Source organism: Phocoena phocoena, chromosome 17, assembly GCF_963924675.1.
Source record: "Phocoena phocoena chromosome 17, mPhoPho1.1, whole genome shotgun sequence".
In the NCBI taxonomy this organism is placed as follows: Eukaryota; Metazoa; Chordata; class Mammalia; order Artiodactyla; family Phocoenidae; genus Phocoena; species Phocoena phocoena.
The window spans coordinates 62,426,470-62,439,606 of NC_089235.1; the positions used below are offsets into that span (position 1 = coordinate 62,426,470).

The following is a 13,137-nucleotide window of genomic DNA, read 5'->3' on the forward strand; positions in this document are numbered from 1 at the left end:
CCGAATGTCTCTCCCAGTTGTTTCTTTCTATCTTCATCACAAGAGTTTCTCATCACCTCTTACTTGAGCCATTAAGGTAACTTTCTAAAAACCTTTCAAACACAGTAGTGATCATTAATTTTTTTATTCCATTAATGAACATTTATTAACCCTACTATTCATTCTCAAAGCTCTTATGCCAGGTACTTGGAATGCAATAACAATCTATGATTACTGCTCTCTGCTTATTTTCAGTATTGCAAGAGAGATAGGTGTTTGCCTAGGTAATTACCAGCCAAGGAAATGAGTTAAAAAGTGGAGATTATACTATGGTAGCCCAGAAATGAGAACAGTTAATGCTGCTGCAGGTTAATTACCTGTAAAGGAGGAGGAGGAATTTGATTTACATTTTGAAGAATGAGTTTTACAAGTAAATAATGGAGAGACAAGCACTCGAAGTCATGGAGTTATCTAAGCACGTAATGTGTTTGGGGAACCATAAGCACTTTAGTGTGACCCATAGAGAAAAGTGAAGATAGAGTTATGAAGTGGTTTGTGTGCCTGAATAAGGAGGCTGGGCTTTATCCTATAGGACATGGTATGCCATGAGGAGTTTTATGAAGAGAGGGTGACCTGCAGAAATCTATGTTTAAGAAAGATAACCTTGGTGAAATGGGGAGGAGGGATTAGGGCAGGAGAAGATAAAGCTAGAACACATAGTTGGAAGGTTGTTTTGGAAGACTTCTTCCATTTACCATGCATTTTTAAGTACCTATTACGTACCAGAGATACAATGAAAAATAAGTTGTTCCCACCTTTCAGAGTGTTAGCAGACATATGGTCCATGCCAAAAGTTCCTTAATATTTGGTCCTGTCCAAAACAATTTGGCATGGGCCAAATATGCTTGTAACATTTTGGATGGGATCAAATTTCAAGAACCTGTTGGTATAGACCAAATGTCTTATCAACGTTTTAGACAGGACCAAATGTCCTGCAAGGGACAGGAACATAGTCAGAGGGGTCTGATGCTGGAGAGTGTAAAGATCAAGGAAACAAAGCGGTAATAAGAAACTGTACAAAAATAAAGCTCAACATCCTTCCTAGCATACCAGGCAAAGTCTTCAATGATCAACCTATGTTGTGGTATCATGTCCCAGACTATATTAGTTACCAGCACAATTGTATAACTCTGGGTTCTGCATACATGCCTTATGCTATCCTGCATCTTTTAATGCTATCGGTTCTACCTGGAATGCCAGACTCTTTCTTCTTCCATCTTCATATCTAGCTTTTTCTAGTCTAACTATTTATGATGATTTTCACTATTGGAACTGGAAACAGAATCCTAATTGATGAATTTATCAGACATTTCTGATACAGATATTACAGGACTCTCTGAAGTCAGAATATTTTTATTTATAGCAGAACGTGAGTATCGTGCAGTCAACACTCATGAGTGCTCATGGGAGACATGTGATTTGGAAGGGTCTATGACGGTGAGGATTGACAATGTAGGAACATTTTTCCTGTAGTTTTCATCATGATGGTTTTAGAGAGTGGGGCTTCTGCAACTTTAATGCCTTATTCATCTTAGTTTCTATTTGTCCTGGCTGTATTTAATTTAAAAGCTTGTAAATTTTTATTATTCAAGTGATATTGAGTATTTATTAAACAAACATTAAGAAACAGAAAAGACAATGAGGTTGCTGGTGGGGGTTGAGGAAAGAGAAACCGAGGGAGAGAGTGTAAGCCAGAGAGGAGAGAGGGAGAGGGCAGGAGAGAGAAAGAGAGAGAAAGGGAGAGAGAGAGAGAACTGCTGCAGGCTTCATATTTGAGAAGAGGGGGAAAAAAAAACACCTCAGTGGCAGTTTTATGTTACTGTGTCTGGCTTAAAGAAGAAAATTCTGGACATCCAGGCTGAAAAAAATCAAAGCTCAGTGGGGACTACTTCTATCAAGAGAATTCTATGATCTGAGAATGGTTTGGATCAGTACAGGTGGTTTGAGAAGACACTGATGAGGACCGTGGAAAATGGGAGAAGACGTGTGGCTTCTCTGCTTCCTTTGAACAGAGCTCTAGGCACCACAGGGCCACATAAGGAGGGTGAGGTTCCTGGAGTGGACTATATTTTCATCACTGTTGAAGATTTTATGGAATTGGAGAAAAGTGGTGCTCTCCTACAGAGTGGGACTTATGAAGACAGACCTTCAAGATGTCGGAGGAATACAATGTGGAGATCAACTTCCTCCCCACAAATACATCAGAAATACATCTACATGTGGAACAGCTCCTACAGAACACCTACTGAATGCTAGCAGAAGGTCTTAGATTTCCCAAAAGGGAACAGACGCCCTCAGGAGACCTACACGCAGAGGTGGGGCCAAATCCAAAGCTGAACCCCGGGAGCTGCGCAAACAAAGAAGAGAAAGGGAAATCTCTCTCAGCAGCCTCAGGAGCAATGGATTAAATCTCCACGATGAACTTGATGTACCCTGCGTCTCTGGAATACCTGAATAGACAGTGAATCATCCCAAAATTGAGGAGGTGAACTATGGGAGCAACTGTAGACTTGGGGTTTGCTTTCTTCATCTAATTTGTTTCTGGTTTTATGTTTAACTTAGTTTAGTATTTAGAGTTTATTATCACTGGTAGATTTTTTTATCAATTTGGTAGCTGTCTTCCTTTTTTTTTCAATATAATATATATATATTTTTTTCCTTTTTCCCTTTTTGTGAGTGTGTATGTGTATACTTCTTTCTGTGATTTTGTCTGTATAGCATTGCTTTTACCATTTGTCCTAGGGTTCTGTCTGTCTGGTTTTTTTGTTTTGTTTTTTTAGTATACTTTTTAGCCCTTGTTATCACTGGTGGATTTGTTTTTTGGTTTGGTTGCTCACTTCTTTCTTTCTTTATTACTTTATGATTTTTATTTAAATAACTTTATTTTATTTTATTGCTTTTTTCTCCCTTTTCTTCTCAGCCGTGTGGCTGACAGGATCTTGGTGCTCTGGCCAGGTGTCAAGCCTGTGCCTCTGAGGTGGGAGACCTGAGTGGATGACATTGGTCCACCAGAGACCTCCCAACTCCACATAATATCAAATGGAGAAAGCTCTCCCAGAGATCTCCATCTCAACACTAAGACCCAGCTCCCCTCAATGGACAGCAAGCTACAATTCTGGACACCCTATGCAAACAACTAGCAAAACAGGAACACAACCCCACCCATTAGCAGAGAGGCTGCCTAAAATCATAATAAGGCCACAAACATGCCAAAACACACCACCGGATGTGGACTTGCCCAACAGAAAGACAAGATCCAGCCTCGTCCACCAGAACACAGGCACTAGTCGCCTCCACCAGGAAGCCTACAAAACCCACTGAACCAACCTTAGCCACTGGGGACAGACACCAAAAACAATGGGAACTACGAACCTACAGCCTGAGAAAAGGAAACCCCAAACACAGTAAGTTAAGCAAAATGAGAAGACAGAAAAACTAACAGCAGATGAAGGAGCAAGGTAAAAACCCACCAGGCCTAATAAATGAAGAGGAAATAGGCAGTCTACCTGAAAAAGAATTCAGAACAATGATAGTGAAGATGATCCAAAATCTTGGAAATAGAATAGAGAAAATACATGAAACGTTTAACAAGGACCTACAAGAACTAAAGAGAAAACAAACAATGATGAACAACACAAAAAATGAAATTAAAAATTCTCTAGAAGGGGTAAATAACAGAATAACTGAGGCAGAAGAACGGATAAGTGACCTGAAAAATAAAATAGTGGAAATAACTACTGCAGAGCAGAATAAAGAAAAAAGAATGAAAAGAACTGAGGACAATCTCAGAGACCTCTGGGACAAAATTAAACACACCAACACTCGAATTATAGGGGTCCCAGAAGAAGAAGAGAACAGAAAGGGACTGAGAAAATATTTGAAGAGATTATAGTTGAAAACTTCCCTAATATGGGAAAGGAAATAGTTAATCAAGTCCAGGAAGCACAGAGAGTCCCATACAGGATAAATCCAAGAAGAAACATGCCAAGACACATATTAATCAAACTATCTATCAAAAATTAAATACAAAGAAAAAATATTAAAAGCAGCAAGGGAAAAACAACAAGTAACATACAAGGAAATTCCCATAAGGTTAACGGCTAATATTTCAGCAGAAACTCTGCAAGCCAGAGGGAGTGGCAAGACATGTTTAAAGTGATGAAAGGGAAAAACCTACAGCCAAGATTATTCTACCCAGCAAGGATCTCATTCATATTTGATGGAGAAGTTAAAACCTTTACAGACAAGCAAAAGCTAAGAGAATTCAGCACCACCAAACCAGCTATACTACAAATGCTAAAGGAACTTCTCTAGGCAGGAAACACAAGAGAAGGAAAAGACCTACAAAAACAAACCCAAAACAATTAAGAAAATCGTAATAGGAACATACATATCAATAATTACCTTAAACATAAATGGATTAAATGCTCCAACCAAAAGACGTAGACTGGCTGAATGGAAACAAAAACAAGACCTGTATATCTGTCTACAAGAGACCCACTTCAGACCTAGGGACACATACAGACTGAAAGTGAGGGGATGGATAAAGATATTCCATGCAAATGGGAATCAAAAGAAAGCTGGAGTGGCAATTCTCATATCAGACAAAATAGACTTTAAAAAAAAGACTATTACAAGAGAAAAAGAAGGACAATACATAATGATCAAGGGATCAATCCAAGAAGAAGATAAAACAATTGTAAGTATTTATGCACCCAACACAGGATCACCTCAATACCTACGGCAAATGCTAACCACCGTAAAAGGGGAAATTGACAGTAACACAATAATAGTAGGGGACTTAAACACCCTACTTTCACCAATGGACAGATCATCCAAAATGAAAATAAATAAGGAAACAGAAGCATTAAATAATACGTAAAACAAGATGCAAGATGGACTTAACTGATATTTATAGGATATTCCATTCTCACATTCCATCACAAAACAACAGAATACACTTTCTTCTCAACTGCTCATGGAACATTCTCCATGATAGATCATATCTTGGGTCATAAATCAAGCCTTGGTAAGTTTAAGAAAATTGAAATCATATCAAGTATCTTTTCCGACCACAATGCTGTGAGACTAGATATCAATTACAGGAAAATAATCTGTTAAAAATACAAACACATGGAGGCTAAACAATACACTACTGAATAAGCAAGAGATCACTGAAGAAATCAAACAGGAAATAAAAAAAACACCTAGAAACAAAGGACAATGAAATCATGACACCCCAAAACCTATGGGATGCAGCAAAATAGTTCTGAGGTAAGTTTACAGCAATACAATCCTACCTCAAGAAACAAGAAACATCTCAAATAAACAACCTAACCTTACACCTAAAGCAATTAGAGAAAGAACAAAAAAACCCCAAAGTTAGCAGAAGGAAAGAAATCATAAATATCAGATCAGAAATAAATGAAAAAGCAAAGATCAATAAAACTAAAAGCTGGTTTTTTGAGAAGATAAAATTGATAAACCATTAGCCAGACTCCTCAAGAAAAAAAGGGAGAAGACTCAAATCAACAGAATTAAAAATGAAAAAGGAGAAGTAACAGCTGACACTGCAGAAGTACAAAGGATCATGAGAGATCACTACAAGCAACTCTATGCCAATAAAATGGACAACCTGGAAGAAATGGAAAATTCTCAGAAAAGCACAACCTTCTGAGACTGAACCAGGAAGAAATAGAAAATATGAACAGACCAATCACAAGCAGTGAAATTAAATCTGTGATTAAGAATCTTCCAACAAACAAAAGCCCAGGAGAGATGGCTTCATAGGTGAATGCTATCAAACATTTAGAGAAGAGCTAACACCTATCCTTCCAAAACTCTTCCAAAATATGGCAGAGGGAGGAACACTCCCAAACTCATTCTGCAAGGCCACCATCACCCTGATGGCAAAACCAGACAAAGATGTCACAAAGAAAGAAAACTACAGGCCAATATCACTGATTAACATAGCTGCAAAAATCCTCAGCAAAATACTAGCAAACAGAATCCAACAGCACATACACCATGATCAAGTGGGATTTAACCCAGGAATGCAGGAATTCTTCAATATAAGGAAATCAATCAATGTGATAAACCATATTAACAAATTAAAGGAGAGAAACCATATGATCATCTCAGTAGATGCAGAAAAAGCTTTCATCAAAATTCAACTCTCATTTATGATAAAAACCCTCCAGAAACTAGACATAGAGGGAACTTACCTCGACATAATAAAGGCCATATATGACAAACCCACAGCCAACATCATCCTCAGTGGTGAAAAACTGAAACCATTTCCTCTAAGATCAGGAACAAGACAAGGTTGTCCACTCTCACCACTATTATTCAACATATTTTTGGAAGTTTTAGTCACAGCAATCAGAGAAGAAAAAGAAATAAAAGGAATCCAAATTGGAAAAGAAGAAGTAAAGCTGTCACTATTTGCAGATGACATGATGCTATACATAGAGAATCCTAAAGATGCTACCAGAAAATTACCAGAGCTAATCAATGAATATGGTAAAGTAGGAGGATACAAAATTAATGCACATAAATCTCTTGCATTCCTATACACTAATGATGAAAAATCTGAACGAGAAATTAATGAAACACTCCTATTTACCCTTGCAACAAAAGGAATAAAATACCTAGGAATAAACCTACCTAGGGAGACAAAAGACCTGTATGCAGAAAACTGTAAGACACTGACGAAAGAAATTAAAGATGGTACAAACGGATAGAGAGATATACCATGTTTTTGGACGAGAAGATTCAACATTGTAAAAATGACTCTACTACCCAAAGCAATCTACAGATTGCATGCAATACCTATCACACTACCAGTGGCATTTTTCACAGAACTAGAACAAAAACTTTCACAATTTGTTTGGAAACACAAAAGACCCCGAATAGCCAAAGCAATCTTGAGAAAGAAAAACAGAGCTGGAGGAATCAGGCTCCCAGACTTCAGACTCTACTACAAAGCTACAGTAATCAAGACAGTATGGTACTGGCCAAAAACAGAAATATAGATCAATGGAACAGGATAGAAAGCCCAGAGATAAACCCACATGCATATGGTCACCTTCCTTTGATAAAGCAGGCAAGAATATACAATGGAGAAAAGTCAGCCTCTTCAGTAAGTGGTGCTCAGAAAACTGGACAGCTACATGTAAAACAATGAAGTTAGAAGACTCCCTAACACCATACACAAAAATAAACTCACAGTGGATTAAAGACCTAAATATAAGGCCAAACACTATAAAACTCTTAGAGGAAAACATAGGCAGAACACTCTATGATGTAAATCACAGCAAGATCCTTTTTGACCCACCTCCTAGAGAAATGGAAATAAAAACAAAAATAAACAAATGGGAACGAATGAAACTTAAAAGCTTTTGCACAGCAAAGGAAACCATAAACAAGACGAAAAGACAACCCTCAGAATGGGAGAAAATATTTGCAAATGAATCATCAGACAAAGGATTAATCTCCAAAATTTACAAGCAGCTCATGCAGCTCAATATCAAAAAAACAAACAACCCAATCGAAAAATCGGCAGAAGGCCTAAACAGACATTTCTCAAAGAAGATATACAGATTGTCAACAAACATATGACAGGATGCTCAACATCACTAATCATTAGAGAAATGCAAATCAAAACTACAATGTGGTATCACCTGACACCAGTCAGGATGGCCATCATCAAAAAATCTAGAAACAATAAATGCTGGAGAGGGTGCGGAGAAAAGGGAACCCTCTTGCACTGTTGGTGGGAATATAAATTGATACAGCCACTATGGAGAACAGTATGGAGGTTCCTTAAAAAACTAAAAATAGAACTACCATACAACCCAGGAATCCCACTACTGGGCATATATCCTGAGAAAACCATAATTCAAAATGAGTCATGTACCACAATGTTCTTTGCAGCTCTATTTACAATAGCCAGGATATGGAAGCACCCTAAGTGTCCATCAACAGATGAATAGATAAAGAAGATGTGGCACATATATACAGTAGAATATTTCTGCCTTAAGAAGAAACGAAATTGAGTTATTTTTAGTGAGGTGGATGGACCTAGATAGAGCCTGTCATAACAGAGTGAAGTAATTCAGAAAGAGAAAAATAAATATCATATGCTAACACATATATATGGAATCTAAAAAAAGAAAAATGGTTCTGAAGAACCTAGGCCCAAGATAGCAACAAAGACGCAGACTTAGAGGATGGACTTCAGGACACGGGGAGGGGGAAGAATAAGCTGGTATGAAGTGAGAGAGTGGCACGGACTTATATATACTACCAAGTGTAAAATGGATAGTTAGTGGGAAGCAGCTGCATAGCACAGGGAGATCAGCTCGGTGCTTTGTGACCACCTAGAGGCGTGGGCTAGGGAGGGTGGGAAGCAGATGCAAGGGGGAGGAGATATGGAGATATTTTCATATGTATAGCTGATTCACTTTGTTATAAAGCAGAAGCTAACACACCATTGTAAAGCAATTATACTTCAGTAAAGATGTTTTAAAAAAAAAGAAACAGAAAAGAGTACAAAGAAGAAAATTGAAAATACAATTTCATATTCCAGGGGTAATTCCTTCCTGTATTTTAATGTATTTTCTTTTTTTTTTTCTTTCTTGTATTAAGTTTTTCAATTTTAGCATGTTTTCAAATAGATTTTGCTCTCATTTCGAAGGTAAAACCTAATCTAGATTTTGTCTTTCCTTGAAAACAGACCACCAGGTTTTCTTTTGTAAGCTATAATTATAGATCATGTGGTCCCCTTCAGCTTCAAATTCAAACCATAAATATGTAAAATGTTATACATTGTGGAACTCATGAGAACAACCTGACCAAATCCTTATTGTCCCTCGAGTACTAACTCAGAGATGATTTATTTTACATCGTAAATAGCTTTAAGGGAATAAAGTTCCACTTAATAAAATAAAAGTCAAGTAAATTTTTTTTCTAAAGAAAGGTGAAAGGTACATTAGGTCACAGAATATTTGTGTGCAAATGGCCTAAGATAAAAAGATTCAGATTATTAAAGACTAAATTGTTTCATCATAAAACAGAGTTAACCACCGTGGTCTACAGTAATGAAGGGGAAGAGAGGCATAGATAATCTGAAACAGCACGTGATACAAGACTATTAAAAAATGCTTTCAGTGGAATAGGTTTTTGTTAATGTGATTTTTGCCTGTTTTTCAACATTGATATCAGTATTACCTGCTGATAAAAGTTTCCCTGAGTTGGGATAATGTGCATTTCTTGATATGCATCACTGGGTGTCAGAAGGGCATAGACAGGATTTCTGAGCAAGGCTGGAATTAAAGTTTGCTTATGGCCTCCGTCCAAATGCATATCAAGTTTTAGATTAATCTGCTTCCATTGTGTGGTATGCCTTCCTCCTGGAAGCTGAATCTCTCTCACATTGTTAATTCAATCAGCAGAGGGCAGGGTGCACAGAGTGGTAGCTTGGATTTCCTTCTAATCAGTAGGCACTAGAGTGTTTGCTGATGCTTCTGTCTCTAAATCACTTTAGTTCTACACTTTTCAGTCTTCCCATTTCTGTTCTTTGGGGCTGAGATCGGTAGATTTTTTTCTCTTTAATTCCACACATTTGATTGAAGTTTCTTTGTCATGACTAGGAAACTTGGGTGTAGGAGAGCCATGATGGTCATGAGCAAGAGGTTGGAGTAAGATGTATATCTTTCCTTCGGGCTGTAGCTACCAGAGGGAAACCATTATCTGCTTTGTTGGTGTCATAACTACTGTGTTTTCCCCTTTTCCCTGATTCAAAATTAATTCTTGGTCTCCAGTATGTAAAGCTGCCAAAGCCGACCTGGTGTTTATGGTGGATGGATCCTGGAGTATTGGTGATGAAAATTTCAATAAGATCATTAACTTCCTGTATAGCACTGTTGGAGCTCTGGACAAGATAGGTGCAGATGGAACTCAAGTAAGGCTGATAGATGAATCATTAATTCATTCTATGCATGAAAAAATTATTCCAAGCTCTTATTATGGCTACTTGTCAGGGAATATGGGTAAAGAACTATCCTGATTGGATCCAACCCTAAATGAGAGTATAGACAAGTCTGAGTTTAGAAGCAGCTTACTGGTGTGTGACAGAGCTTGAGAAGATGCTAATCCTTGAAAGCGCTTGAGTTCAGCAAACTAAGACAGGTTAGAATGACCATGTCAGCAGATGTGTCTTCTATATACTAGGATAGAGTGTCTCTCTAAAGGAACATCCAATATTTTCTTTGCCCTCGAGGATGTTAAAATCTTGAAAGAGAGAGGTCATCGTCACAAATTACTACAGAACAAGTAGAACATAGAAAACTAATTTATTCATTCAACAAATATTTATTGAGAACTTATTTTGGTTAGGTACAGTACTGTCATAATGGGTGTGACAGACATGTCCCTAATTTCATGTTGCTCATATTCTTTTTTTTTTTTTTAATCTCAAGACGGTAGTATATTTTATTTATTTATTTATTTATTTATTTATTTATTTTTGGCTGAGTTGGGTCTTTGTTGCTGCGCGCGGGCTTTCTCTAGTTGCGTCGAGCGGGGGCTACTCTTTGTTGTGGTGCGCGGGCTTCTCATTGCAGTGGCTTCTCTTGTTGTGGAGTACCGGCTCTAGGCATGCGGGCTTCAGTAGTTGAGGCACGGGGGCTCAGTAGTTGTGGCTCACAGGCTCTAGAGCGCAGGCTCAGTAGTTGTGGTGCACGGGCTCCGTGTCATGTGGGATCTTCCCGGACCAGGGCTCGAACCTGTGTCCCCTGCATTGGCAGGCGGATTCTTAACCACTGCACCACCAGGGAAGCCCGCTCATATTCTTAAAGGTAGGGAGAGGAGGAGGATGAGAGACAGATACAAATTGGCCAACAAATAAATTCACAAGGTAGGGATGCGAGCTTTCCACCTGAGATTTAAATTTACCAAAGTTTATTTTAAACTGAGTGATCCACAAAGTCTTCTTTGAGGAGGTGGCTTCTGAACTGAGATGTGAATGATGCTGAGAAGATTTGAAAGTAGAATTTCTAGACAGGGAAAGTAGTAAGTGCAGAGGGCCTAAGTTGAGAATGAGTTTTGAGGCTTCAGGTGCTAAAACTTGGGGCTGGAATATAATGGATGATCCTGTGGGGGGGCTGGGGGGAGAAGAAGAGATGGAAGAAGTAAACAGGGCTAGATCACCTTGAGTCTTATGACCCACTGAAGAAGTTGGGTATCATCCTAAATACAATGGGAAGCCACTGGGAAGTTTTAAGGAGAGAAGATCTGATATGCTTTTTAAAAAAGATCATTCTGACTGCTTCGTGGAGTGTGAGTACTAATAAAGGTGAGAGTGGAAGTGGAGAGACCACCTGGGATGCTGCTCTCATGGTCCAACACAGAGATGATGGAGGCCTGGGCTAGGATGGTAGCAGTGAGATGCACTAAAGTGAACAGATTGATAATATGTCTTGGAAGAATGGCCGAGAAAACTTGGATGTAAGGGGAACCAGAAGAGAAGAATAGATAAAATGCTCAGGCATTTCAGGGAGGGAGAAATTTGTTTTGAATAGAGGTTTCCTAAAGATGATGACATTTGCAATAGACCTTGATAGGCTGGTAGAAATTGAAGGCTCACAAAGCCAAAAAGAAGCCCTTTCATAATTCTGAAAAACAAACAAAAAATATAATAAATTTTAAATGTCCCCAAAGTTGCACAGGAATAGAAGCAAATTGTAGGAAATGAAGCCAGGATGGTTTATACTGCAGTGATTCAGAACACAGATTTTAAAGTAGAATTACCTGGCTTCAGCTGTTGGTTCTGCCAGTGGCTACTCTAGTAATCTTGGGTACTTTACTTGGCTTTCTATCCCTCAGTTTCCGATCTGTAAAATGGTAGAATAGTAGTAATTATTTCATAGGTTTGTTTCATAAAGAAATCCTTGTAAATAGTGCAACTTCAATTCTTTCTCTGAACTTTGTCAAGTTAGAAGATCTAGGCTGCCATTTTCCCATCTGTCAATTGAGATGGCAAAAGGTCTTCATGCTTTAGGGAGAGATTTTTAAAATAAAGTACTTCCTGAAAAGTACTTTGTTAAGACGTCGTCAGACTTGGTATGTAACTTGTATGGTTTAAACCAAGGAAATTGTGGACTGGGTTAAAAAAGAAATGAAAACTGTAGTTGTAGGACTTCCTGGTGGTGCAGTGGTTAAGAATCCGCCTGCCAATGCAGGGGACACGGGTTTGAGCCCTGGTCTGGGAAGATCCCACGTATCACAGAGCAACTAAGCCTGTGTGCCATAACTACTGAGCCTGCGCTCTAGAGCCCTTGAGCCACAACAGCTGAAGCCCGCATGCTTAGAGCTCATGCTCCGCAACAAGAGAAGCCACTACAGTGAGAAGCCCACACACCATAAAAAAGAGAAGCCCTTGCTCACCACAACTAGAGAAAGCCTGCATGCAACAACAAAGACCCAACACAGCCAAAAATTAAAAATATAAATAAATTAATTAATTTTAAAAAAACTGTAGTTGTAATCATGCTATAGTGTGTGCTCTCTGGCAGAGAGGAAGTTTACAATATACATAAAAATGAACACACCTTCTCTCTCTAGGTTGCAATGGTCCAGTTCACTGATGACCCCAGGACAGAATTTAAACTTAACTCTTACAAAACCAAAGAGACTGTTCTTGATGCAATTAAACATATCTCGTACAAAGGAGGAAATACAAAAACAGGTAAAACCACAAGAAGCCCAGGTAAGACCCGAAATAATTATTACTAATTACTGAAATGACTTCTTTTTGAAGCATAGTAATATAGATTTTTTTAAAAAAAGGTTTTTCATTGACTTAAGAACTTCGTTCCCACTCTTCCATCTCTAGTAAGGGAGGAAATGAAATTGAATTGTTGCCTTCCTTTGTTTCAGGAAAAGCAATTAAGCATGTCCGAGATACCTTGTTTACTGCAGAGTCAGGAACCAGAAGAGGCATCCCGAAGGTCATCGTGGTTATAACTGATGGAAGATCACAAGATGATGTGAGCAAAATCTCCAGGGAGATGCAATCAGATGGTAAGTTTTACACAG

General features: G+C 38.4%; 1 protein-coding gene across 6 annotated transcripts in view; it reads left to right on the forward strand.

Moving 5' to 3' along the window:
- COL14A1 (collagen type XIV alpha 1 chain) overlaps positions 1 to 13,137 on the forward strand; it is a 229,033-nt gene that overhangs the window by 117,860 nt on the left and 98,036 nt on the right. For all 6 annotated transcript variants that reach the window (XM_065895394.1, XM_065895395.1, XM_065895397.1 and 3 more), the window contains 3 exons: positions 9,864 to 10,003; positions 12,664 to 12,787; positions 12,979 to 13,122. In XM_065895394.1, coding sequence (XP_065751466.1) covers positions 9,864 to 10,003; positions 12,664 to 12,787; positions 12,979 to 13,122 — 408 coding nt within the window. The remainder of the gene's footprint in view (positions 1 to 9,863; positions 10,004 to 12,663; positions 12,788 to 12,978; positions 13,123 to 13,137) is intronic.